The sequence below is a fragment of the Xyrauchen texanus genome, chromosome 36 (assembly GCF_025860055.1).
Source record: "Xyrauchen texanus isolate HMW12.3.18 chromosome 36, RBS_HiC_50CHRs, whole genome shotgun sequence".
NCBI classification, from domain to species: domain Eukaryota; kingdom Metazoa; phylum Chordata; class Actinopteri; order Cypriniformes; family Catostomidae; genus Xyrauchen; species Xyrauchen texanus.
The window spans coordinates 23,767,629-23,793,362 of NC_068311.1; the positions used below are offsets into that span (position 1 = coordinate 23,767,629).

At 40.4% G+C, this 25,734-nt stretch overlaps 2 protein-coding genes and 1 long non-coding RNA gene across 4 annotated transcripts in view; 1 reads left to right on the plus strand and 2 right to left on the minus strand.

The window, feature by feature from the left end:
* LOC127629986 (serine/threonine-protein kinase Nek8) overlaps nt 1–14,042 on the minus strand; it is a 35,863-nt gene extending 21,821 nt beyond the window's left edge. The window contains exon 1 of the mRNA XM_052107341.1: nt 13,998–14,042. The gene's annotated coding sequence lies outside the window, so the exon portion shown is untranslated. The remainder of the gene's footprint in view (nt 1–13,997) is intronic.
* Nucleotides 14,043–15,901: 1,859 nt separating this feature from the next.
* Nucleotides 15,902–22,404, plus strand: LOC127629891 (ras-related protein Rab-34-like). Of its 2 annotated transcripts, none has more exons than XM_052107187.1 (11): nt 15,902–16,166; nt 16,875–16,938; nt 17,045–17,136; nt 17,273–17,341; nt 18,492–18,593; nt 18,677–18,741; nt 19,224–19,275; nt 19,356–19,437; nt 19,565–19,655; nt 19,963–20,070; nt 21,744–22,404. In XM_052107187.1, exons 2-11 carry the CDS (start codon nt 16,885–16,887, stop codon nt 21,809–21,811), a joined length of 783 nt encoding a protein of 260 aa, XP_051963147.1. In that variant the 5' UTR covers nt 15,902–16,166; nt 16,875–16,884; the 3' UTR covers nt 21,812–22,404. The 2 variants fall into 2 exon arrangements, with proteins under 2 accessions (XP_051963147.1, XP_051963148.1); XM_052107188.1 differs by having other exon boundaries at nt 15,904–16,166; nt 17,276–17,341; nt 21,744–22,400.
* A 1,168-nt stretch (nt 22,405–23,572) lies between these two features.
* On the minus strand, nt 23,573–25,168 carry LOC127629892 (uncharacterized). The gene is made up of 3 exons (XR_007968815.1): nt 25,031–25,168; nt 24,053–24,120; nt 23,573–23,698 (listed from the first exon to the last, which is right to left on the minus strand). It is a non-coding gene; the product is annotated as an uncharacterized LOC127629892 (long non-coding RNA).
* Nucleotides 25,169–25,734: the final 566 nt, after the last annotated feature.

Below are 25,734 nucleotides of genomic sequence, written 5' to 3' on the forward strand. Positions count from 1 at the left end.
AGATTGGATGGCCGGAATTTCCTTCTACTCAATTCCAACAAAAATTATGTATGTGGTGGAAATTCTGTAATAAAAGATTCAAAGACTGTGGTGTCTTTCTAACAAGTATTTAATGTACGCACTTGCAAGTGGACTCAAAACCATAAAGAGAATTCTCTCTCAGGTATTGAGCAATGAGGCCCCAAACTCCCCAGCCTATTTGGGCCCCAAGATGCAGCTGGGACCAATCATCCTGCACATTATCCGTTTGAGTTACATGTTAGATAAGCACAAGGATGTGGGTGTAGTGCAAGGCCACTCTTGTCTCCACAGGTGCAGGGTTGGGGAGTTTGAGGCAGAGAAACAAAAAAAAACAGTATGAGTGTATAAGTTTTCTTAATTCTTATATGATTATAAATAAACATGTATGTGTATACTGTTAGCATTATTGGACTACACTATTGAAATGGAATACATAGACTATCAATTAATTGCCAGCAAAAGCCTTCATCAGCCAACTAAACTAGGACAATTGCATCTATGTGAACTTCTGCAGTTAATACAGGATGAACTTCAAAGATATTAGTCATTAATCTTACAGTTCATTCAAAATCTTTGTTTAAACACTGGCCCTTAACGCTTACTTTACAAATTTGCACTGCACACAAATAACTAATATTTCCATTATATTCATGCTGTTTAGCCAGAGGGGAAATGGCCCCCAGAATGAGCCTGGTTTCACCCAAGGTTATTTTTCTCCATTAACCAACATTTTACTGAGTTTTGTGTTCATTGCCACAGTTGCCTTTGGCTTTCTCACTGGGGTTCTAACTAAAATTATTTTTTAACTATTTATTTTTATACACACTTTGCAATTACACAATGATGATCTAAGACTTTATAGATATTACAGTTTCATTTTCTGTTAAAGTGTGCTTTTCTGTAAAGCTGCTTTGAAATGACGTGTTTTGTAAAAAAAAAAAACAACTCTACAAACACAAATTAATTGACTTCCCTCTCAATCCTGGTTAGATCCAGTTTGATTTATTCAAAATAATTTTCAAAGAATGGACAACAATCTTAAACCCAGGGCAATGTGTTGCATTGATCAAAGGTAGCAGTCTAATCACAAATTGCAAACCTTTCCTTAGCTGCTGTCAAAGGGTACTCTGACATGCAACACTCTGGCATAGCTGGTTAAAGTGTCTGTCTTGTAAACAAAAGAATCTGGATTCAAATCCCAGTGGTGCCTGAGTGGCAGTGACTATGATCTTTGGCTGCTCCTGAGGAAAAGAAGTCTTGAAAGCACCTAAACCTGTGTTCCATTCTACAGAGACTCAATGACGTTTCTCTTTCCTTGCCACAGAGTAACCTCACAGTGATGAAGACATGAAGGTGCGCTTGCTGGTGCAATGGACAGTGGATTGGTCTTTTAGATTGCAAAATGAGACTATATAAATGTAGTGGGGTCGAGTCCAACCAGAGTCTGAGTTGTTCTTCCATGCAGATTAAGCAAAGCCTTGGCTTAGTTTGTTAAAGTGCCTGTATAGTAAACAGGAGATCCTGGGTTCAAATCCCAGCTGTGCCTATACATATTTTGTGCACCTCAACAATCCTCACATGGACAGCATCCCAGGGCAACATGCTGTTAAGCTGCAGTCAAAGGGTACTATGACTTGCAGACACTCTTGTATGGCAGGGTGTGTGGCCTGTATTGTAAACTAGAGATTCTGGATTCAAATCCCAAATCCTGGTGCCTGTCTATTATCACTGTCTTCTCCTACACACAGGAAGTTGTGACTGTGCCTGAGACTTCTGAACCTGGGTTGATTTCTACAGAGACTTGAGGATGTCTTTTTCCTTGCCACAGAGTGTGTAACTCCACAGTGTTGAGGCCGGCGCTGGCTGACTTTGTGGTGCAATTACCATTCAAATGTTGTGGGTTCTAGTTACAGTTGGTCATTTTGCTAAGCACACTTGGCCAACAAACCCCAAGGCTAACTGACCACCGACACTCAGTTCTCAAGTTAAATCTTTTATGCTCTCAATGGCCTGTTTCACAATCCTATGACCTCTCTTCTGAATGTTTTGCTCCTCTGAGTCATGCTTCAATGCAGGCTAAGCAGAGGTTGGCGCAGTGGCTTAGTTGGTTAAAACGGCTGTCTAGTAAAAGAGGAGATCCATAGTTTGAATGCCAGCGGTGCCTTTGGAATGTGATGTGCCCCTCAACAACTCACTCATAAAATGTGTGCTTCTCCAAGAAAGGAAAGAAATCAGAAACTTTTGCTTTTCCACTGTAGTTAAAGCTGCCTCAACGTAGGCTGATCATCATAGTTGCACCATCTCTACTGTCGTTACACCATCTTAAATGTGACACAAACATTACTGACAATAAACATTAACACGAGCGCTAGCTGTTAGCTACTAGCTCATTGTGCTGCATAAAGCAGTTGTTACATGGTGATTTTACACAAGTTTAACAGTTAAATTGGCCTGGTTGTTTTAGAAGGAAGCAGTAGCTGGTCAACTAAATAAAATGAAGCTTTCAAGCAGATTATAGAGTTAACAAAACGTACCATCCTCCATCGTGGACTCCAATAATGCCGTGGCCGAGACCAGGCCACTCTCCCTCCCACTGCCATAGATTGTGTCCATTTGGTCGAACCACTTCCACTTTCTTCTGTTTGAACCACTCTGGCTGTTGTGACCCTTGATGGTGGCCAACAGCTGATACACTTACGACTTTTTTGTTTCACGTTGCTGTGTGGTTTTGCGCACAGCCATTTCTTTTTACAATACGAAAGTCGCGTGATCAAATTATACTCTTGCTAACTTTAAAACTAGCGGGTTGATGTCCCGTGTCGCAAATCCCACGTGGGTAGTGACGATTCTCTCTGACCAATCAGTGATCTGCAGGGTTTTGACGTCACATTTAGTATCGGCTTGGCTCGCTTGGAACCTCGACCAAGGTGGTACTAAAAAAGTAACAGGTACCAGGTACTTTCCACAGTGGAAAATCCCCAAAATGCAAGTCAAGTCCAGCTGTACTGTGCAGTGGAAAAGCAATAGGTTACTCACGTAACCCCGGTTCTCTGAAACATCGAGTGGAGAGATCCACCTATGGGAAGGGCATCCGTACCTGACCTCTGCAGAAGCATCCAATTGCACCAAGTCTGGCTAGACAGACAGAAGCGCGTGTCCTATGCTCGGTAAGGTCCCGCCCCTTACCTAAGGGCATATAACAATCTGCACGCGCTGCTGCTCCTCAGTAAGAATATTCGCTCTCGTGCAGCAAGCGGGGCAAGCTTAGTGGATCTCTCCACTCGATGTTTCAGAGAACCGGGTTACGTGAGTAACCTATTGTTCTCTTTCATCATCTCGTGTTCGAGATCCACCTATGGGAGACATGGACAGCTCCCCGATTGCCCAATACACTCACAGTGAGGTCCTGCAAGCCAGAAAAGGGAACGGTCGCCCCAAGGAGGCGGTGCTTGACACGTCCCGTAATTACACACATGGCAACCCTGAAGCACACAAGTGAGAACTGTGTACTGGCAGAGCTGAAGAAACATGTTAGTGGCACAAACATAAATATCAGCCCAGCAGCACCCAGTAAAGACAACACCCAGCAGGAATGTTAATGCATGCTCGGTGACATGAATGTGTACAGCCAACCGGCCCATTACCCCTTTTTCCCTACTTCATATATGTATATATATATATATATATATATAAAATATATTACATATATAAAGAAAAAAGGAACCAACAGGGGAGGGGCTATGAAGAACCCACCCCCAGGACAGAATGAGCTACCGGGGTCCTGGTTACATCCAGTCGGTAGTAACGTACAAAAGTATGGGGAGAAGCCCAGCTGGCAGCAGAACAGATGTCCTGCAATGAAACTCCCCTGAACAGAGCCCAAGAGGCGGCCATGCCCCTCGTTGAGTGGGCTCTGATGCCTTCTGGAGGCAGCACTCCTGAAGATTCATAAGCCAAAATTATAGCTTCCACAAGCCAATGTGAGAGGCGTTGCTTAGAAATGGGATTCCCGAGTGAGGAGGAGCCCAAGAGATAAAGAGCTGATTGCTCTTCCGAAAAGCACTGGTCCTATCCAAGTAAGCCCGCAGGACACGGACCGGACACAGACCATTCAGCCTCTGATCCTCTTCAGATGAAAAAGGAGGAGGGTGAAAAGCGGAAAGCTCCATTACCTCACACGAGAATGCTGGGAAGCATTTCGGCATAAAGGCCGGGTTAGGCTTAAGAAAAACCTTATCTCCACTAAGAGAGAATTTAGTGCACGAGGAATGAACAGAGAGTGCATGTAGGTCACTGACACGTTTAGCTGATGCTAAGGCCAGGAGCAACGCTGTCTTAAAAGACAGAATTTTCAGGAAACGCCTCCCAGGGGCTCAAAAGGTGGCTGACATAAAGCCTCCAGCACCATGGAGAGGTCCCATTCAGGGACAGTCCTTCTAGTAACTGGGAGAGAACGGCGGGCACCCTTCATAAATCTACTGAATGAGGGGTGCTGCCCTGCCGTTAAGCCATCAAACCCAACATGACAAGCGGAAATAGCTGCCAGGTAGACCTTAATAGTGGAAAAAGTCCTGCCTTTATCCATAAGGTCTTGTAAAAACATAAAATATCAGAGACTGAACACTGATATGATGTTGAACCGCGCTCATCACACCACCCTTCAAACACTTGCCACTTACAGTCATATAGGGACCTTGTGGAGGAAGCCCTAGCGTTCTGTATAGTTGCAACCACCCGTGGGGGAGCCCCATCGAGCTTAAGTTTGTCCTCTCACGGGCCAAGCCCACAGAGCCACCCTGTCCGGGTGTGGGTGATATATTTCCCCGTTCAGCCTGAGACAGCAGGTCTGTGCGAAGAGGGAGGGGCCACGGTTGGGCATGCAGAAGAGGAATTATCTCTGCCAACCATGGTGCCTTGGGCCACCTGGGTGCTATCAAAATTAGGGACAGGCCCTGCTCTCTCACCCTGGCCAGGGTAGGAATTAACAGGCACAGGGGGAAACGCGAGAGCAGCACTTTGGGCCACGGGTGGGCAAGTGCGTCCACGCCGAGGGGCGTCCTCGTCCCTTAGCGAGAAGAACATAAGACAGTGGGAGTTTTCGCACGAGGCTGAAGAGATCTACGTTCAGCCTTCCCGAATTTCTCCCACAACATGCCCACTATCTGGGGGTGGAGTCGCCAGTCTCCGTGAGAGCGGGTTCCCCTCGACAGAAGGTCCGCGCCCCTGTTCAGGACACCTGGAACATGGGTTGCGCGTAACGACAGGAAGTGCCGCCTGCTCCACACCAAAAGCCTGTGAGCTAGGGCATGAAGCTTGGGCGAACGCATGCCGCCCTGGCGATTGATGTGTGCCACTGCAGTGGTATTGTCGCAGCTTAACGAGCACATGATGCCCCTGCAGACGGGGAAGAAAATGATTCAGAGCTTTCCATACGGTCATGAGCTCCAGATAATTTATGTGGGCTGAACGAAGTTCGCTCGGCCACCGAACCGCTCACCGCCCTGCCCTCCTGAGTGGCTCCCCAGCCTGTTAAGGACGCCGCCTGTCGTTACCACTTTTCGCAACATAACAGCCCCGAGAGGGGTCCCATGTGCGTACATGTCTGCACTCCTCCAGTGGCGCAAGGCTGCTGTGCACGCAGCGTCACTGTGACAGAGCGGCAGAGGTCGCGTAATGGGCTGAAGTGGAGGGATAAAACCCACTTCATGAATGCCCTCATACGCAGAAGGCCCAAAGGCAAAACTTGAATAGCTGATGCCATAAGACCCTGTAATCTGAGACACTTGCGATATGGCACATTCGTCCCTCCTTGAATTGTGATAGACAATTCATTAGAGAGCGAACGCGTTCTTGTGAAAGGCGCACGCGATTGAGATTGAATTCAGCTCCAGACCCAGGAATATAACACTCTGGGCAGGTGTGAAATTGCTCTTGCTCACATTCACTCTGAACCCGAGTGATGTGATGTGCGTGAGCACACGGCGCAGTGTCTTGCACCACCTCTTCCCTGGAATTGGCTATGATTAACCAATCGTCTATGTATGTTAGGATCCTGAGACCCGTTATTCTCAGCGGCGCTAAGCCCGCTTCACGACATAGACAGAACACCCTCGGACTCAGCGAGAGGCCGAAAGGGAGGACTGTGAATTCGTAGCATATGCCCTGATAGGCAAAGCGAAGAAATTTCCTGTGCGGGCGTACATATTGATGTGGAAAAGGCATCTTTCAGATCGACTGATGTGAACCAGTCGTTCTGATGAATTGAGCGCGAGTGTGCCGTGTGTTAACATTCTGAAATTGTATTTCCTCAAATGTTTGTTTAACACTCTGAGATCCATAATAGGACGGAGAGAGCCGTCCTTCTTTGGAACTAGGAAATAACGGGAGTAAAACCCCTGATTGCATTGATCTCGGGTACTACTTGAATCGCCCCTTCACGAGGAGGGAGGAAATTTCTTCTTTCAGAATGTGTGCAGCTCTTTTCTGTGTGAGAAAAGATAACGCCGCCGAAAGGTGGAGGTCTCCTGGCAAACTGGAGCCTGTACCCTTTCGTTATGGTTCGAATCACCCACTCGGGAGCCGACACAGCCTGCCAAGCTGTTGTGTGGCTCGCAAGTGAGCCCACCTGAGCCGGGAAGCGCTTATTGCTGCGTTTATGCCCGAGTTGCTCATTTGAAATACAATGGCGCCATCTAGTGGACAACATAGGGGCGACATAAGGGGTTGTGGAGAGATGTTCTCTCTCTGTGCTGGATTTTTGTGATTTTTTGTGTTCTTTTTCTTTTTTGAAACACTTGGGCCGAAGCCTTTATTGAGTGTGTGGGAGAGATGTAATAGGGGCTGTGTGGTGACACTGCTCTCATACTGTTTCTCACTGTAAACACTTCCAGCACATGGAAGTTCCCTGATATGGGCTGAACAGGGGAACACACATGGTTCTGAACCGAACACACAGGGTGGGCACCCACTGGTAGGGGGCTGACCCCACCGAGTGAAACCCTCCTTTTCTTGAGAACTTGGAGGGTCGAACAAGAGTCCGGGGGCTGGTGGCCCGAGAACGTGGACTCAAAGCCCCTGAGGCCATGGATCAGGCCGGCCGCTTCGTTTAGAATCGGAGGGGTAGAGTGGGGGTTTCTTGGCCGCAGCCGCGTGAAAGACATTCTACCCCAAGGCTTAGCAGAAGGCGGGTTACCCTGCTGATGAGGTGGCTTATTCCGAGGCTTTGCCTTACCGGGGTAATGGAAAGGACGCCCTGAAGCAGGAGGGTTGGGTGGTCGCGCTGGTGGTGCCTGGCGCGGTGCCGCTCTCCTCGGGAGGCATAATTTTAGCGCCGTCCTCCTTCCTCTTGTCGTCGCAACGCTGTTGCATTAAAGCGACGGCAGGGCCAAATAGAGCCTGGCCAGGCTCTACAGGGGCACCCGCAATGCGCCGTTTCTCACTGTCAGGGAGGCCCGACAAGTTAAGCCAAAGAGCACGTTCTCCAGCCACTGAGAACGCCATAGAGCGCCCGCAGGCTTGGACGGCCTGACGGGCATTACGGAGAACAAGGTCATTCACCGTAACAATCTCCTTCCACAGAGAGGGTGTGGGGGTCCCTTTTTCCAATTGTTGCCCCATATCGACCAGGAGTTCAGCCTGGTATGCAGACAGAAGAGAGGAGACATTGAGGGCTCTGACGGCCAAGGCCGAGGCTTTGTAAGAGGCCTGGTGTATAGAGGCAGAAAACCGGTCCATTTTGTTCGGGAGAACAGGTTTGGGGGGCAAGTAGACCACCTTGAGATGGATTAAGGTGTCTGGCGACAGAGGGCTCGATGGCGGGGGGTCACCCATCCCAAGGGCCGTCATGTCCTTTACTTCAAGGCCCGCGAGACCGTGTTTTAGGTCCAGCGGGTCCCCCAAAAGTACCTCATATGCTTTGCGCATGCAGGAAGGACGGGAGAAGTTGTTTTCTCGAGCCTGGAGGAGGTCCCAGGAGTTTCCCGTCATACACGTCCCTCTCTTGGTCAGTGGCACTTTGTAAAGCTGGCCATTCGATATTGAGGCGAGCGGCCGCCGCTCACAAACCTCGATGAGGACAGACTGGGTGAGGGCTGCAGGGGCGTTAGCCTGAGTCACAGAAGACGGGATGGCATCCTCGTCCTCCGAACCTTCAAGAAGGCCCGCGATCGTCGTAGTCACCAGAACCAGCCGGCTCATTGGCTGAACGAGGGGTCCACTGAGAGAATCTCCTCAGGAAATTCGGGTTGTGTTGATCAGCCCAGCTGAGCGAGGCCGCGCCCGGAGGAAACCAGGAGCGTCGTCATCACCGTTACCCCCATCGGAGTCGGAGAGTTCGAGGTCGGTGCACTGGGTAGCGGCGACCTTGAGCCTCCGGCGGCGGAGTTTTTAGGCAACGCCAGGCAGTGGCTACAGTTTTCCGGAAACTCTAGAGCCTCCTCCGCATGTTTGAGACCCATGCACACAACACATAAAGGATGGGAATCCTTGGCTGCGATGAGGGCACCGCACGCGGCCGGGCAGGCACGCGATAGGCTGCCCCCAGAGGAGGCCGTGAGGCTTAGAAAATGCCATAAATGTTCGAAAACTCCGAAAAATCCTTGCGTGGAGCAGGAGAGAGAAAGGCGGGCAGCCTGGTGGTAGTTTAGAGCGAGCTTGGGCGGCTTGCAATAAACAATAAACAGCTAAGTTGGCTGAAAAAGGTTAATCACGTCAGGCGGAGGCTGATCTGTGCGATGTATCCTCCTGTAGACGGGTGAGTGAAAAACTCTAATTTCAACCGAGCTGAGTACAAAACAGAGGTCGCGAGAAGCGAATGTCAACTGAGGAGCAGCAGCGCGTGCAGATTGTTATATGCCCTTAGGTAAGGGGCGGGACCTTACCGAGCATAGGACACGCGCTTCTGTCTGTCTAGCCAGACTTGGTGCAATTGGATGCTTCTGCAGAGGTCAGGTACGGATGCCCTTCCCATAGGTGGATCTCGAACACGAGATGATGAAAGAGAACCCCATTTGGTTATTTAGTATTATAAAGCACATAGCTAGCTGTTATTTTCTTGTAGGCTATAATATTTGAAAAATGAGGACCGTGATTTCTGTAGAAGGGAAATGCATTAAAGTGATGACATGCATATGCATATGTAATGTTTCTACTTCATGCAACACTAATGTAAGTGATGTTTTACTTCATTTCTCTATGCCAAAAGGATGTGCTGTGTTTGGAAGACTTAAATATAAGCAAGGCCCTGAAACCAGAGAACAACTATGTCCAGTAAACAGATGAGCACGCTAACTGGCTAGGACAACATTTAACCATTTGTATGGTGGCATTTGCTGTGATCCATGTACATCAGAAGAAATAGGATTTATTACTATGATTAATATTTTTATAGTTTTTGTTTCTTTGCTAAATCACTGAAAATACTTTAAATATATATATATATATATATATATATATATATATATATATATATATATATATATATATATATATATTACTCCCTGCAACGATGGCTTCACACCACACCATAAAATCTAAGCATTTTCTACCTAGAACTACAAGAATCCATTATCTTATGGTATGCCCTGGAACAAGAGCCATTTTGCCTGCTAAAAATCAGAGGTGAAATTGCCAAATGGTTGATAATATCACAAACTAAGAAACATTGACATGTCTTGTGTCAAGCTCATAAAACCATAAATGCGTGCCCACATGTTCACCAAGAGATGCCAAGTGTGTAAACATGTGTTAATAAATTGTTGAAGACTGTTTAGTTACAATAGATCCTTTTTATATTTCCTTGTTTGGAACACAGAATTAAACTATAGTGGTGAATGGGAGACCACAACATTTTTGTTTTTTTATTTTTATTTTTTATTTTATTTTTGTGTTCTCATTTGCTCCAACAGCAAAATAATATATATATAAAGACAGTATTACATTTCTACATCTTTTCAAAATAGGAAAAATAAAGAGCTGTTGATTATGACAGTCAGAAGAGAGAAAGATGCCAAATGTACAAGCGCTGAAGATCTGTACTGAGTTTGGTAGGTGTAGCAATGTAGCTTGAAAGCCCTGAGAGTTACAGTTGATCATTTTGGTTTTGGTTTAAGCATTTTAGTAAAACCCTAAATCTGTACAATAACAGTACTGGCTTTTTCAAGTCAGCATAATAATGAAAAAATGTATATATAAAATGTTTGCTATATTTACACTGCTAAATAAGGCCGAAACGAGCTTTAAGGTTCACAGTCTGTGAAAAGGGTCCATGAGTTAGACAAAAGAAACTAAATGACAGTAGTTTGCTAATTAGGTTTTGTGAACCTTAAAGGAAATATTCTGGGTTCAATACATGTTAAGCTCAATCGACAGCATTTGTGATATTATTTTGATTACCACTAAAATGAATTTCAACTCGTCCCTGCTTTTCTTTAAAAAAAAAAAAAAAGAAGCAAAAATGTGGCTTACATTGAGGCACTAATAATGGAAGTGAATTGGGTCAGTCAGTAAACGTTAAAATAAAATCAGTAAAACATTAAAGATGTAAACAATATGCTTGTTAACATGATTTAAGTGTGTAAAATTGCTTACTAACCTTTTCTGTGTAAAGTTAAGTCAGACTTAACAACTTTTTTGCTGATGTTGCCTAGACCAAAATTTTATAAAATGTGTAGATTTAAGCATATAACAAAGATTTTACAGACCACAAAGGGTTAAAATGTTTGGTTGCAATGCACTTGGGTTCACACGTGCTCCAGTGAATTTCTTCGTGGTGTGAGGCCTTCTGAGTTGCCTGGTGATTCAACTGTAAGCATTTACCATACAATCTCCACGCTTCAACATCTCAGGTTGTGAGTGTACTAAATGCTAGTGCCTATTAAGTTGATTTTATTTGCTTTATAAGTGAAGAGGCCAGTTTAGGTTTTTCTCAGTCACACCGCACTCAAGCAACAACACAGGCCAGAAACGTTGGGTTTAATAAAGACTGTATGTGTGAGAGAGAAAGAGTGTGTGTCTGGGCCCAGTTTGTTTATGTTTAATTTTTATTTAATTAATGTATCAGTCATGAAGTTGTAAAACAGTGTGTCACTGGAGTTCAAACTATTTGAATCAAAGCACTAAAATTTAATTCACATTGTTTTATTGATAATAATTTGTTTATTTTACTTATTGTATTCTTGCTGAACAAATTAGATTGAAGTAGTGGATTGTTATTTGACTTTATTCTAATTCATTATTGTTATCTTCAAATATCTTTACCGTTATTTAATTTTTTATCTCACTTTCATTTAAATACAAAATCCTTTTTGGTTAATGACATTTAACTTTGCCATGTTATTAATCAGTAAACAAGTTAGTTCTCTAAATGTGCTATATAAATTGAATACATTGAGTAGTAAATGTAACTATTCTTAGTAAGGTAAATCAACATAGTTTATATTACTAAGTGGAGGCACCACCAATTAATAAAAGCAATTCATACTGTGCAATTAATACAAAAATACTATTTTACATGTAGTACAAAAAGAAATGTGCAACATCTGAGTTGGCACCTCTGGCATACAAAGTTTTTTTTTTCTGCAGATGTATATTTGCTCTTTACACACAGCGTTATGTATCAGGATCAGTCATTGCCATCATTGTGGAGGTGAAAAGTTTTACTCTCAACATTAGACTTCTGATGAAGCTGATCGGAACTCAATCTTCAAATTTCTACAACATGAACAAAACCCTCAATATTTTCACTTACATCTGCTTCCGCCTCAATGCACATATCACCTGGTCCATCATACACAACATATCCTGGCTTGGCCATAGTGGCTTTTTTCTCACCACCATGATAATTATGAACACTATGATTCTCATTTACTTCTATAGATTGCTATGGTTGGACATCTTCCCCCACAGTGAAGCCCTCATAAACTAACATGGAAGACACAAACACAACTCCACCAAGTTCCTCAATGACTAAACAAAGTCAGGTGGTTCACATTTTTATTGTTGCTGTGGAACAAGCTTAATGTGTTAAGTGAATTCTCAGTGTTAAGCATTATAGACTTACCTGCTAAACAGTGCTCAGAAGAGAAAATAATTTATATGACAGATGTGAAGAACAGTGGTACATGACTGGTGGTAGTTTAAATATACAACGACCTCTGGTGGCTGAGATGAAACAATCTTGCAACACCAGCAAGAGATTTGTCTTGATTACTGATGTAACCTTGGTTCCCTGAAAGGAGGGAATGAGATGGAGCTCCTCCCAGGGGTGGGGACCTTGAAACTCTATATCATCAAATTGATTTGATTGGATGGTGACGATTGGCGCTCCATCCTATGCTTATGTTATTGTGGGCATATTTGTTGGAGCCCCATACCACACCATGATAATTTTCAGAATAAATGGAGGAGGGCACATCTCTCCTTAACAGTGAAAAATCTGTAGTGTGGCACAGCTACACAGCATCTTGTTCCCTCTATTCAGGGTACCAAGGTTACATCAGTTACCCAGACATTACCTTTCAAGTATGTAAATTAGATGCTGTGCCAGTAGCTGATACTGTGGGAGCCATATACCATAATGCCGTGCTACTGATAAGGCAATGACCACTAGCCACAAGGCTAGTTAAAACATTTCGCTTTAACCACCCCTTCCTATTGAAAAATAGGAAGGAAAGTGGATGAACAATAAACCATATAGCTTGATGCCAAGGCAGAGACAATAGCCTTACCAGGTAGTGGTCCAGTGTCTCAGCACATATTCTTAATTAGTGGGAAGGAGGGGAGCAGGGCAGTTGCCCAGCCAAAGGCATTGGTGAACATTGGATAATCAACCTTCTTCCTCAGTGAAAATATAGGAAGTGAGGGAAGATACATGCATGTTATAAAACCTGGCAAAGGTGTTAGAGGAATCCTAACCTGCAGCCAGACATATGTCTTCCAGTGACACGCCCCTTGCACATTCCCATGCCCAGGAGGAGATCATCCTCCTGATGGAATGAGCTTTAACACCCATGGTACACTGTATGACTTGCAGTGGTGGGCCATGCGTTTAAAGTCTAAGCCTTCAGTGTGATTCATGCTATTAAGAAAACACAGTTTCACAATGAATAAGACACCCTATGCCTTTGGGGCATCATACATTATGTCGGAGCTAACTAGTAATAACAACTGACATTTTAAAAACACGTCGACGCACAAAAGACAGAATTTGAAATGACACTTAATGCTCAAGCAAGAATAATTTTAACTGCAGCATGACTGTTTTGTGAAATGAACGCCTCCCAAACAGACATTCAAAGAAGTCTATAATACATCAAATAATATTTGCGATTTAAATGTTGCTTGCAATAAATGTCATTTCGTCAGGGTACACGGTTATGCTGCGTTCCATTCATGTTGGATGTGGGATATTCCTACTTGATATCTCTGACCATAAATGCATTCCATTCCCCGATATTCGGAACTGCAACTGTTAGCTTTGCAGGTGTTTAACTCTCATTAGAGATGTCTCCTAGCAACCCAACCTATAAACAATGCAGCAGCGATAGCATTTGTGCTTCAGGTGTACAATTATCAAAAGAGATTTAATGTTTTATACAACTGTTTCTGCAGGTGTTTATTAAACAAGCTTTAATATCATGTAATGTGGAAACAAACTCATTCATCGATATTACTTAATAAAGTGAATGTTTATCACTTTGTATATCTCCCTGAGTGTCGACATGTTTGTGTGACATCATGTCCCTGCATCTTGCCGAAATTATAGTTGAGAATTTCTACATGAGCCTACAAGTTGTAATTCTGATTTCAATATGCATTGCATTGCACATTTCCTAGTAGGAATTGTAAAATCCGACTTTCCGAGTTGAATGGAACGCAGCACTACTGTTCAAATCTTGATCCGACACTGAATGCTCAAGCAGCCTAACTTACACTTAGAAAACTCCTGATGTTGCTATAACAATGCAAAAAGCACTTACCAATTTACTTGAGGTGAAAATCAGTCCTCCTTTCCTGTTTAATAAATTAAGCAATCACACAGTCATGCTGAACATCTCGTGTTTTTAAATCCATAAGGATCTCTTTCTCAATGGTGATGACAGTCGACTCATGAGACATCTTTCGCTCTTGAATTACGTACATCAAAGCGTGATTGTGTCACTCAAGCCCAGCTAGTAGGCCTTGACTGGAACATATCCTAAAGATAACACCTACCAAGAACAAATAAATCAATCTGATTGGCTGATGAATCTGACAATCTGTCTTTAGATGCCTATTCACTTGCACTGTTGAGGGATTCTGAAGAAATTCTGAAGGCCTGAGGAGGTCGAGTTCAGACTCACGTGCTGCTTCAGCTAACGAGCTTGGCTTTGGGCATGCGATTTGTGAAACAGTTGTCACACCACATAACCCCCTCTGGACTTGAGAATGGCATTTGAAAGGCCTGATTCAAACTCTAAACAAGAGTTGTTGACTGAAAAAGCCTGAAGGTCCCCAACACGTTTGACTGATGCCAAAGTGAATTTCAAAGAGAGTATGTGTAAGTTTATCACCTCTAGGGGCTCAAATAGAGAACACGTACTGTAAGCGCATTTAACACCAGTGATAAGTCCATGATCATGATGGTAGCAGTGCAAAATTGTCTTAGCCGTCCCTCACCATGCATAAATCTGATGACCAGAGGGTGAACAGACAAGCCCTCAGAGGTCATGAGTGGTCGCTATGGCAGCAACGTAAACCTTGAGCATGGATAGAGTGAGTCCTGCATCCAAATGCTCTTGCAGGAAGGAGGGTATCATCTGCACAGATCAGTGCATTGGGTGCTCACCTCAAGAGTAACAGAAATAAGCAAAAAGTCACCATTTTAAGGCATAGAGCACATTGTTGAAGTGGCCCTTGCCTGTAGTATGGTGCCTGAACAAAAAAACAACAAAATATGACTCTTGAGTATCCACCTGGAATGGACACTTAGAAGTGTCACTTTCAAACACCTCAGGTCCAGTATGGGCCACAGCCCAACGATCTTCTAGGTGACCAGAAAATGTGTGGCTGTAGAAGTCAACCCAGCATAAAATGGTGGGGAAAGGTAAGCGCTGTACTGGGAATGTGATAGAAACCGCTCCATAGAGTCTATCCAGCATGAATGCCTCGCTCCAAGATCTTAAGTTTGTGTTGTAAAATGTCCTCTGGCATGTCTCCAACAACAGTAAAAACTGGCACCGAAGTGACCTGTGTCATGGCACCAACTCGTTCTGTGTTCGCAACTTGGGGGAAAATGAGAGGGCTGCTTAGGCGACATGGAGGCGCCTAAAAACTATGTGTTGCGACATGGCTGTCAACAACAACTGAAACAGGGTTTTTCAGGGTAACCACCCCTGGGAGGAGCACCCAAATGTCAGCGACTGATGCAGCCTCACAGTTACTGACTTGAAAAGGAACTGCTTATTTCATGCTGGTTATGAATATGCAGTAAGCAAGATTTTTTTTGACAAAGCAAATTAAATGCACATGAAAACATGACAGTATTATGAATTCTGTAGTAGAGAATGAGCCATTTTGGAGAAATATTAGTGTGGTGTGGTAGAGATCCTGAAGCATCAGAGAAAATATTTATTTTAAATTTAATAAAAACATAGGCTATTATGCAATATGATTTATTTCTTAAAATAAAATACGCCACATTTATGATACCTGTATTGCCAAGGTTGTAGAGTGAAGGGTTGTAGATAAGTGTTTGATTTTGAGTAAAACTAATGTGAATAAACCTAGAAAATATTTTGTTGGTAAAAACATTTTCTACTTTCAAAAGAGGGGGTTAAATATCATGCTGTGCGAAGAAGAAAGAAGAGACAAAATTACAGCCAGCCTACAACTGCTTTGTGGGCTAAGGTTTGGAAGAGACCGGGGTTTGGGATTACTGGAGAATACCAAATCCATCTGTATGCCCTTCCCAGCACTTCCGTGGTCGAAGTATCCTGCCGTTTTCTCAGAAACTCGGGAATCATACGCGATGGATGAATGCTAAAACCACCTTTTGTTTCCCCTATTCCGTTTCTCTTAGTTTCCATTAACCGTTAAAAACGTTTTAAAATTCCATTGTCTCAGGAAACGAGCGGTTTACAATCATAAAAACAACTTTCCGTGCCGAGGTAAGCACACGTTTGTTTGTAGCAACAGTGTTACTACTTCAGTAACAATGTATCGATTACTGCTTTGATTTTGTTGCCTTTAAGAAGGAGATAATGAAGATTTAGCCTAGTTTATGTTTGTTCTTGAAATGTTACGTTTTAAATGTTAATGTTCATCATACTGCGAACCACCAAACTCTTAATGTAGCTAATAAACAAAACTCTGAAGTGTGTAGCTGTAGGCTGCAAATATTGCACCAAGACAAGACAAAAAGATTAAATACGAAAAACACCCCGCTAATAATATTTAGGGGGTTTCTTTGTTCCCAGATTTACCTAGGGATTAACGAAATAGAGATTAGTGAGTCATCTTCCATGCTGTTTTACACTGTAAAAACTAAACCACTTTTTTTTTTTTTTTTTCATGTGGTAACCGAAATGATTAAGTCAAAAAATAATATTTGACATCACTGAATTAAGATGAATAAATTAGGTTACACATACAAAACTAATTTTAATATTTTTTTTGAGTGACTGAGAACTCTCAAAAGTCATTAGCGAAGGCCTCGTTTTATATTATTTCATACTCCTTAAGCATGTTTGGATGAGTCGAGCACAAGTCTAAATCTAAAAGCCAAATACTGCCATTACTCATTCCTTCCCAGTTACTGTTGTGCCATGTTATAAAAATGCCAAACTGTGATTCAAAACTTTGTGGTTATCCTGCAGAAACTTTATCATGAGTGTGCTGCCCCCTGTACGAAAAGACCGTATAATCGGCCAGCTTCCTAAGGTACATCTTTTACATTCAATGCTATGATCCATTGTTCTGTAAGAGTGCTCCTCTGGATCATTTCCTCAAGTGTTTCCTAAAGTGCTGATATTCACTTGTGTTCTAGTGCTTCAACATAGGTGCCGCTTTGCAGACAGAGAATGAGTTCCACAGCAAGGTGAAGACGGCCTGTCAGCAGCAGAGGACTGGTACAGTGGGGTGAGATAGTAACTTTATTGCCTACAAGCCTGTTTTGCTGAATCAGTGTTCTTGAGACAATCATTTTTATATTTTCTGAATTGGTAACATACGTGCAACAGTACTTCATCCCTCACTTTTTCTGCTGTTTGATCAGTAGGTTTAAAATCTCTAAGGTCATCGTCGTGGGCGATCTGGCTGTGGGGAAAACCTGCTTGATTAATAGGTGAGCAAAGCTGCAGAATTCAGAACTAACTCATTAATGTTTAATAGGTCAATGACATGACTCATTGTTTGTCCAGATCTATTAAATTATTCAAATATACATTATAAATGCAATTCACACAAAACAGTTACTTGAATGCACATCTTAAATTCTTAGAATTTAAAGTAGGGCTTCACAATTAATTGAAAAAATAATTAGGATTACAATTACAGCTGTTGCAAAACTTTCCATTTGTGTGTAGTACCGTTGCACCAAAATGTTCTATTACAACATATTATTTGAGTCATTGTGTGCATGAATGCAGAGGCAAAACTGACACGTTTAAATTAATCTAAAGGTATATTTGTAATGCCCACTATCTAAATTATACCGTGTACAATTTATAAAAAATTTGATTAACACTTTTTGTTTTACATGCATTTAAAATATTAAAGAAATTCAGGAACACCGTTCTCAAGTTGTTTTGATGCATAGCCTAAGAATATGACAACTGCCCCACACAAAATAAGTATTTTAATGTAAATTCTATTAAACGAAATGAATAATCGCTATAACAACATCAAAGGAAATGATTATGATTTTCATCATAATCATGCAGCCCTAGTTTAAAGTCAGTGTCATGTGGTGTAAACATCCTGAGAAGGTAAAAATAGTAAGTCTCTGAAATTCTTGAAAAAAAAAAAACCTTTAGACCCTGAAACCAAGTGTGAAGTTTAAAAAAAAGAAAATCCAAAAATGTTGGAATTTTATGAAAATGCACATTTTGTTCAGGTCATGTGGTTTAACTGAGAGAGAAGTTCTTGATATTCTTTACACAAAAATATGTTTTTCCTTGAAAACTCTTTGACAACTTTTTTTAAATCAATGATTAAATTAGAAGATGTACAGTCTCATAGTCAAGGTGCAAGGAAAGAACTTAATTCCTTTTACCTGGTTACACAACATGACTTTTTTTAGTCATTCAATACATTTTTTGTAGCCAATGCTGTACTTGTCATGCGTGTTTTAAACTAGATTTTAAATAGTTTTATTTTTATCACCTCATTACCCTAATGACAACATACATCAAAAAATGTAAGGCAAACAGGGGCAACCTTACCACCTCATGTTCGTCTTAATATAGTAATTTAGTCTTTTTGTTTTGTCCTAGATTTTGTAAAAATGTGTTTGACAAGAATTACAAGGCCACAATTGGGGTGGACTTTGAGATGGAGAGGTTTGAAGTTCTTGGGGTGCCCTTCAGTCTACAGTTGTGAGTATGACCCACATTACATGTCACATGTGCAATCACAGCCATGGTTACAGTTATTCAAAGTTATTTATTTTACTCTCCAGGTGGGACACAGCAGGACAGGAGAGATTTAAGTGCATTGCCTCTACATACTACAGAGGAGCTCAGGGTAAAGTTACTCACCAGCACGTAATATTGAATAATACATATAAAATATAATATTTTATAATAATACTAATAGTGTCATATATATTGTATTATTAGATAATATTAATAGTTTATTATTATTAAAGGCACATTAAGGAAGATTTCTCATGTAGTAAATACTGTTACTACAAAAAACTAATAATATTATTGAGCCAGTCAAATGCATAAAAAAAAATGTCATTCTTGCCTTCTCCTTGTCTACGGTAAGCCTACAATAATTATTTTACATTCTGAAGTGATGGGTTTAAATTGGTGGGAAATGTCTGATGTAAAAAACAAAAGTGTTTCAACACTGAACTTGCAAATTTATGTTTCAGATGCAGATAGAGAACCTAATTCCATAATGTATCTTTATTATAATATCTGAATCTATTAAGAATTACTGTTGAAACTTTGTTCATCATTTTGTGATTGAGCCCATATTTTTAAACTTCCTGTTTGCAGCTGTAATTATTGTGTTTGATTTGACTGATGTGGCTTCACTGGAGCATACAAGGTAAATCACATATCCTGTCATTTTGATTAACAATTACACAGAATGCTTCAGACAATGAAATGTATCATCCTCTCATAAAGGCAATGGCTGGAGGATGCAATGAAGGAGAATGATCCTACTAGTGTGTTACTCTTCTTGGTTGGCACAAAGAAAGATCTGAGTGTAAGTGATACTTTTTATTTTAAATCATTATAATGAAAAAAAAAAAAAATATGATTAATGGATGCACATAATCCTTCAAGGTCTCCTCCCAGTGTATATGTATGTTAATCAGTGTGCTTTCCTTCAGTCTCCTGCCCAGTATGCACTAATAGAGCAGGATGCCATTAAAATAGCAGATCAAATGAAAGCAGAATACTGGGCTCTTTCCGCCTTGTCTGGTGAGTTGTTACTTAACTAGCATGCATTAGAAGTGGCGTAACACATTTTGTTGGGATGAAAATGAGATTTTAATGGCATTTGTTTTTCTGTTCTTAATGTATCTGCCATTGTCAGGGTGGGACAATACGTGTATACGTGAACAATGTACCATTTTACTCAACTGATGCATGCAATAATGATATTGTATTTGTATAAAAAGTCTTATACTGAATGTTCTGAAAGAGTAAATATTATTATTGGAAAAAGTATTAGGGTTTATGTTTTGCTACTGATTAATACATTTTCATTGTTTAATTATTGTTTTAGGTGAGAATGTGAGAGAGTTTTTCTTCCGAGTGGCATCTTTAACTTTTGAGGCAAATGTGCTCGCAGAACTTGAGAAAAGTGGATCCAGACGTATTGGGGAAGTTGTTCGTAAGTAGAGAGCTTGACGTCTCACAACACAATTGCACTGATTTTGCAAAAACAAAGGAAAAGGGCTACTGTCCGAAGGCTGAAACATTCTCTAGGCAAGTATGTGAGCACAGATGCTTCTAGCTATGCAACCTCGATTTCGTGCATAGTTGCCAAACATTAAATGTTGCCACAAGGGGTGCTCTGGCAGACATTAGAGTGAACTGTGCAACAGTTTAAAAAGAATATTACTTAAAGTCAATATATTTACAGCAATTTACCCGAATTATAACACATTCAGTTTAACAGCGCAGACTTTTGAAGGTAATGCTGTCAGCCTCTTTGAGTTTGAAAGTTTTGTTACTGCCACAGTAACACAAAAACTTGCATTACGAATGTTTAACTGGACTACGCATCTGTAATGCTTTGGCCAATCTCTTGCATCTGCATACACATACTTGCATAAAGTTTCTGGCCTAAGAATCAAGCACAACATAAAACAGCATTCACAATGCAATTAAAGGTGCTGTAAGCGATTTTAGCCGTTCGAAAGATGTGGCATTGGATTAGCCACACCCCCTCTTTCCAAAACCCAGCACTCCAAAGATACCAAATTAGATTTATTGACACCGACACAGGCCGATTGTCAAACTGCAGCAACATAGCGCCCTCAGCTGACAACTGCTATGAGCAACATGGCATAAAAATGGCATTATGCCTCAATGTTTCACTGCAAATACAACACTATTTAGAATGCGCAAAATGATTGACAGGCAGAAATCTTCGTTGTCCGCGGCCCGCAGACCCTTTTTTAATTTGCTGTTCACAGAATCCAGAGCTGTCTCAGAGACCAGTGAGATCTCTCAGTACACTTACTACATTAATATCTTTCAGGGAGTAGTAAAAAAATTTTGCATGAAAAAAAAAATCGCTTGCAGCACATTTCACTTCCAAAATGTGACATATTTCCAAGTGAAAAATTATATTTATTCAAATACTGTATGTAAGGGTAATATTGAGTCATACGGTCATTTATGCCAAACCCTCATGCGATTCCAGATGTGCAAGACTTTCTTTCTTCTGCTGAACACAAACAAAGCTTTTTAGAAGAATATCTCAGCTCTGTAGGTCCAAACAATGCAAGTGAACGATGACCAAAACTTTGAAGCTCAAAACATCACATAAATGTAGTATAAAAGTAATCCATGATCCAATGGTTTAATTCATCTTCTGAAATAATCTATTTGATTTTGGGAGAAAACAGACCAAAATATAACTATTCCAAAATATTCTTGACACATTCTTGACACATACAGTACACTAGATGTCATTAAGAAGTGTAATTGAGCTTGAAATCAGAATCATCAAAGAGACTGCTGATGTCAATATTTATAGTAAAATAGGAGTTACATTTTTGTCTGTTCTCACCCATGACCAATTGGATAACTTCAGAAGACATGGATTAAACTAGATGCTAGTCTTTTGGATCACTTATATGCTGCTTTTTTGAGCTTCACAAATTTGCTCACCATCACTTGCATTGTATGGACCTACAGACCTGAAATATGTTTCTAAAAATCTTTGTGTTCTGAAGAAGAAGACAGAAAGTCACATCTGGGATGGAATGAGGGTGAGTAAATGATCAGAGAACTATCCCTTTAAAAAGAAAATATTTAACTTCTTTCTCCACACAGAAATCAACAGCAACTCAAACAACCTGTGTGCAACTTCCAAGAAGAAACAGACCACCTGTTGCCAGTAAAGAATGACTATGTGGAAATCATGAAATTTGCACAGACGTATAGTGGTACCAAAGCAAAACATATATGCAAACTTACATGTACTTGGGAGAATCTAAAGGAAGAGAACAGTAGGATGGACAATATTTCAACTACAGGAATGTAAAGTGAGCAGTGTGGTTTGTTTTTAATAGAGTCAAACTGAATTTCTGCTGGATAACAGAAAACATATCTTGAGGTTTTCATTTTTGTGGCAAAGCGGTATTCCCTTTCCCAAGAGGTCTATGCACAATTTATTCATTAACTCCAAGTGTATTCTGTATCAGTGATTATAGTATTGTAAAAATACATTTTTGTGTTTCATATATCCTTTCTTAATTTACAGTCGGCAGTTATTGTAAAAGGTACACGAGAGGATCATCCATGAGTTGCACAAAAAGCAATAAACAGTAATTATCAGATATCCTTTAGATTGAAGTTATATAATAATTACTTCATCATATAGCTTCAAAATGGTATTTGCTCTAAAGACATTACATTAGGACTTAAAACAGCTGTTTGAAAAGTTTTTTGTATTTGCATTTTTTTTTTTACTTTAATAAAATAGATGGATGCCTTTTCTTTGTCTTAATTGAGCCATTTATTTGAGTTCAAACTAAACCTCTCACAATAAACTGGTAGTATTATCAAATTAGTAATTTTAGGACTGTGATTTAAATATTTATGGTTTTTTTTTTTCCATATAAATTGCATTCATTATGATTTTGCATTTTCAAGTTAGTGCTACAGACAGAAATCTGACTTTAAAATGTGATAGTGGCCTCTAGTGGTAGTTGTAGTGTAACAGCCATAGCAGTCACAGACTATATATGACTGAACTTGCACTTGTTTTAGTGAGGATTTGGCATTACTTTAAAATTTAGTCCTTGGGACTTGTCATGACACAATGCTTATCTAAAACAATGTTAAGGGTAATTGGGAAAAAATAATTTAAAGGCCACAAACAAAGATCCATTGATCTCTGCAATATCATACTCTTGTTTCAAAAATGCATGTCACAGCCTCTTGTTATACATTTTTAGTGCAAATGACTAAAGGACCAATGTCAGCTTAATGGGATAGTTCACCCAAAAATTTAAATTCATAATTTACTGACCCTCATGCCATCCCAGATGTGTATGCATTTCTTCCGCATAACACAAAGATTTTAGAAGAATATTTCAGCTCTGTTGGTCCATACAATGCAAGGTACAAATAGCACATAAAGGCACTATAAAAGTAATCCACATGACTTCAGAAGTCATCTTCAGAAGTGATATGATAGGTGTGGGTGAGAAACAGATCAATATATAAGTCTTTTTTTAACTATAAATTATCCTCCATGCCCAGTAGATGTTGACATACATGAAAAATGTGAATTGACAAAAATGAAGAATGTGAAAGTAAAAGTGGAGATTTACAGTAAAGAAAAAGGTTTCTGAAGACATCGATTAAACCACAGGAGTGGTATGGATGAGTTTTATGATGCCTTTATGTGCTTTTTAGGCCTTCTAAGTTCTGACCACCATTCACTTGCATTATATGGACCTCAAGAGCTGAAATATTCTTCTTCTTCAAAAAAGAAAACTTAATTTGTGTTCAGCAGAAGAAAGAAAGTCATACACATGTGGGATGGCATGAGGGTGAGTAAATGATGAGAGAATTTTCATTTTTGGGTGAACTATCTCTTTAAATTTCACATTCCTTAATAACCCCTTCTTTCTTTTTTTCTAAATGTTTAACTACTGAAGTTCTTAAAAGATTCCAGGTACTGATTGTCTGCAGCTTATTTGGAATGCAGTGGGAATTCTTATAGTTTTCCATTAGCCACTTCCCTCCATCACTGTTCTCAATGGCCACAGCAGCAATGCCTACAAAAATGGAGAAAAAAATTACACTGATTTCATCATATTAATTAAGACTACTGATAAGTGATCCTAGTGGCTATTCATTCAACAGCAGGAGCTTTTACAGAAACCAGCTGTCAAAATCCTTTGTGTTGCTTGCAGCAACTTGTGTCAACCTTACAGCAACAAGAATGTCAATAAACTCAACACCAGTCATACCTTAGTTTCATTATTTATTTTAATAGCGCTTCTTAAAGGGATGATCAAAAAAACCTAAATATCAAATTCTTGGTATAGAGGAAAAACAGACGGGTGTCTCAGAACATCTCTTTGTGTTTATTTTATTGGGTGTTTTATACTTGCATACAACTCACTGACCAGTTTGATAGCTGCTCTCATAATTCCTCCAGTCTCAATTCACTGGTCAACTATGAGTACACATAGACCTGAAGTAAATCATAACATGATGTTGCTGTCACTAAGACCAGATGTGTCATATTGCAACAGGACTCGTCATCCTGCAGTGTACAGAACTAACGTGTAACTTTTTTCATTACATAGTAAATAAGGATTAAACAGAATAGCTAATTGACAATATAGAAAACAATGCAAACATTACATACAGAAACAGGTGATCCATTCTGGTTGTTAAAGGGATAGTTCAACCAAAAATGAAAATTCTCTCATCATTTACTCACTCATTTACTCATGCCATCCCAGATGTGTATGACTTTCTTTCTTCAGTAAAACAAAGACTTCTAGAAGAATATTTCAGCACTGTAGGTCCATAAAATGCAAGTGAAGGGTGACCAGAACTTTCAAGCTCCAAAAATCACATAAAGGCAGCATAAAAGTAATCCATATGAATCCAGTGTCTTCGGAAACAATATGATAGATGTGGGTGAGAAACAGGTAAATGTTTTACCTGTCTCATAATGTGAAAGTAGAGATTTATTGTAAAAGACAAAAACAAAAAAAGTATTGAAATATTGATCTGTTTCTAAGTGAATGTATCGCTTCAGAAGACATGGATGGATTAAACCACTGGAATCACATGAATTACTTTATGCTGTCTTTATGGGATTTTTGGAGCCTGAAAGGTCTGGTCACTGTTCACTTGCATTGTATGAACCTAGAGAGCTTAGATATTCTTCTACAAATTTTCATTTGTGTTGCATGAAAGTTTTTGGGTGAACTATCCCTTTAAATCAGAACTTTCCAAATATTCTTTTTCCAAAGGCAAATAGTTTCAACATCATCATCATTAGACAAAGTTCATTTGTAAGATAATGACAAACTGTCATATGAATCATAGATTATATTTGTGTAAACATTAAAGCATATTCACAGACTCACCTGGCTTTAACACATCAACATGCACTTCCATGAGTTTCTCTTGTCCAGAGTAGCCATTGTAATCTTGAGTATGAGATTGAACACATAATTGTCCTGCTTTTGAATGGCAAAAAAGCCCTGTTCCTAAAGTCATGGCCATGGCTGACCATAAAAATGCAAGAACAAATTAAAATAGGTGTTTCAGTTATTCATTGACATCTAAATCTCTGTCATCAAGTTTTCCAGTCAAGTAGATACTTGGAAAAACATTTACAAATACTGTCATGGTTCAAAGCCAGTGTGGTAACATACAGTCTACACTTTCAAATCAAATCTAATTTTCTATGCTATTTTTCACATTTCCGAATAATAGTGTCGTAGCTGGGCCGTAATAGTGTAGCAAATGTATGGACTAGCAGAAATAGAAATATAGGAATTGTGTAGTGACAAAACATTTCAAAAGTGTCATATATTTCAGCTTCTTTAGCACCCTTTGCCTAGATTATTCATTAACTTCATCAGGTGACACCAGGGGGCTTTTCCCTGAAGGGGTGCTTGTGCATGTTGTGAACACTATTTCAAGCATCGTAAAATTATTTTATTTAATCAAATTATTAAAAAGAAAAAAATGATGTAATTCATTTCTATAATTTTTCTTTCAAAAATGTTTTTTATGGAATTTGTTGGTAAGTAACCTACGCAAGTTTGCTAGATTTCCAGACACA